The sequence below is a fragment of the Pinus tabuliformis genome, chromosome 4_1, assembly GCF_031772625.1.
Source record: "Pinus tabuliformis cultivar Carrire ecotype Pingquan chromosome 4_1, CPIR1, whole genome shotgun sequence".
Classification (NCBI taxonomy): Eukaryota; Viridiplantae; Streptophyta; class Pinopsida; order Pinales; family Pinaceae; genus Pinus; species Pinus tabuliformis.
Genome location: NC_142303.1, coordinates 637,961,173 through 637,963,698, shown reverse-complemented (window position 1 = coordinate 637,963,698; position 2,526 = coordinate 637,961,173). Strand labels below are relative to the sequence as shown.

General features: G+C 48.9%; 1 protein-coding gene across 1 annotated transcript; it reads right to left on the bottom strand.

The window, feature by feature from the left end:
• Positions 1 to 238: 238 nt before the first annotated feature.
• On the bottom strand, positions 239 to 2,226 carry LOC149177658 (cytochrome P450 78A4-like). Its single transcript, XM_089423452.1, has 2 exons — positions 1,132 to 2,226; positions 239 to 1,010 (listed from the first exon to the last, which is right to left on the bottom strand). The coding sequence occupies exons 1-2, from the start codon at positions 2,158 to 2,160 to the stop codon at positions 372 to 374; spliced, it is 1,668 nt and encodes a 555-aa protein (XP_089279578.1). The 5' UTR covers positions 2,161 to 2,226; the 3' UTR covers positions 239 to 371.
• Positions 2,227 to 2,526: the final 300 nt, after the last annotated feature.

Genomic DNA, 2,526 nt, shown 5'->3' with positions numbered 1-2,526 from the left:
CCATGTCTCTCTGTTGCAAATGTTGATATCTCGAGAAATACTCAAAAGCTGGTAAAATTGCTGCGATTTCAAGATTTCAATGTTGTAACATCTTCATTGTCATACTCAAAATGAATGATTTGGTTCATATAGATAAAGCAGACGGATCAAAGCCCAAAAAATAAACACTCCATTTAACACCATTAATACCAAAAAGGTGCCCTGAGGATGAGAACAGATTGACGATGATAAGCCCCTCTTAAGGACAGGTCGGAAAATCTACCATTCGTAAGCTCAAATACATAATCGCAGGCAAAAATTGAACGGCATTGCGGAATGCCTACTAATACTACCCAAAAAAACATCACGATTTGGATGATAATGGCCATGAGCTAATCCGAAGATTTAGCGAAAGGCACCCGGATGACTGGAACGCAATGAAGAGGATGAGCCATTTCACATGACAGCTTAAGGACCTCCGACAGATCAACCGGATGTTCAGCATGTGGAAGCCATTCAAAATGATGGAGTAACTTAGCAACCCAGAGATTAACAGTGGCAAGGCCCAGTGCCTTTCCGGGGCATACTCGACGACCGGCACCGAAAGGCGCAAGCCTCAGATCGTTGCCCCTTACATCCACCTCTTCCCCGCCCTCAGACACCACAAACCTCTCCGGACGGAACTCATGTGGCGATTCCCAAATGTTGGGGTCGTGAGTAATCGACCACATATTCACCATGGCAGTCGTGCCCGCTGGAACACACATTCCATCGCCCATGTTGACATCTTCAGTGGAGAGACGTGCCCATGATAGGAGCGGTCCAGGTGGATGCATTCGCAGCGCCTCTTTCACCACCGCTTGGAGGTACGGCAGCTTTGGAATGTCTGAATCATTCACGCTTCGGTCGTGCCCCACTACTGCGTCCAACTCTGCCTGAGCTTTCTTCTGGGCATCCGGATTCAGCACCAGTTCTGCCATGGTCCACTCTGTCAGCAGAGCCGTCGTGTCTGTGCCACGAAAAATCATCTCCTGCGCACACAAGCCCCCCGAAACTTAGTTAATGTCCCTCCCCCAAATGCAAATGACTATATTAATTTTCTTCTATTCTAACGTAAGTGAAATACAGTGAGCAGAGAATGGAAATAAGTACCCAGAGAACAGCGATCATATCCTCCTCATCTAGCTTATCTTCTCCATGCAACGACAGCAGAACGTCAACAAAATCGGATTGATCACCCGTTTCTCTGTTCCGCTCTGCACGTCGATGCTCTTCGATGATATTTCTAACGAAAGCTCTCACACGCGGCACCAGGCGGGCGCAACGAGCATGGATTCGAAGAGGGTCCAGCGGTCGCAGCCATGGTAGATGATCCGCCCAGTTGAACGCTCCCAACAGCTGGAAACCCTCATCCACCATCTCCCGCAGCTCCTTCACTTCTTCACAAGAAGAAGTACATGACATATCGAACCTCCTTCCAAAGACGCTGCCCATGATATTGTTCAGCGCAGCTCCTTGCAGGTGTCGTCTAACCCTAACAACACCCTTAGAATGATACTCCTTTTGGATTTGATCCAGCATTGCCACAGCGTCGGCCTGGCGGCCAGCTTCGTGAGCAGCGATTCTGCGCGGAGCAAAGAGATGCGCAGAAGAAATTCTCCTGAGCAGCCTCCAGTAGTCCCCATTGGGTGCGAAGCCAATAGCCCGCCCAAACAATAACTGCTGCGCAGATTGCTTGAGGGGTCTGTTGGCGAAATGAGGGGAGTTGAGCAGCTCTCGGGCCACTTCAGGATCCGATGTAATAACGGCGGGCGTGGAGCCTAAGCTAAAGGCCATAAGCTTCGTGGCACCATGAAGACGAGCCAGATATTCGAGCTTGCGGTGAGCAAGACCGATGCTCATGTCCATTAGACTTCCGATAATGGGCCATCCTTTGGGGCCAGGAATGGCAACGCGGCCTCTCTTATGCCGTCCAGCCCACGCACAGCCTCCAGGGCTCAACCAGGAGACTAGAACAGCACAGACGGCAACAATAAGCAGTGCAATATACAGAGGCCACTGACGCCATGCAGAAACATCGTCAGATGAGGAGTGCAAGAAGTAAGCAGGGCCATCTTTTGTGAAGAGAGGAAGGACACAGACCCACCACCCGCTTCCTCCAGAGCTTCTGCGATTCTCCATTTTTAGGAATGGCCTTTCAAACAGAGAAACCAAAGCGACGAGGAAGCGGCAGCAGCAAAACCAGGAAGAGGAGTGCTTCGAGATGAAAATGAGCGAGGGGTTATGTCAATTTATAGTTTCGAGGACACTATCATTCTAATGGCGAGAGGGAGAAAAGAGCGGCTAGTACAACCCTAGTTTGAATCCACTTGAACTGGCTGTTCTCACTCCTAATTACTTTACATACCCTTAATTAATCATAACTCCAAAATACCCCTAATTACCATTAAACATCCCTGATTAGCTTAAACAAACCACTATTACCCCTATATGCTACAATTACCACTCATTAGCATCAAATTACCTTAAACTACCACCAACGAATCC

Bases quoted from the DNA above. Each gene is read 5' to 3' on its own strand.
- LOC149177658 (XM_089423452.1), bottom strand. From the start codon at position 2,160: ATGGAGAATCGCAGAAGCTCTGGAGGAAGCGGGTGGTGGGTCTGTGTC. The intron at 1,011-1,131 runs GTACTTATTTCC...TTGTGTGCGCAG, and splicing joins ATATGATCGCTGTTCTCTGG to GAGATGATTTTTCGTGGCAC.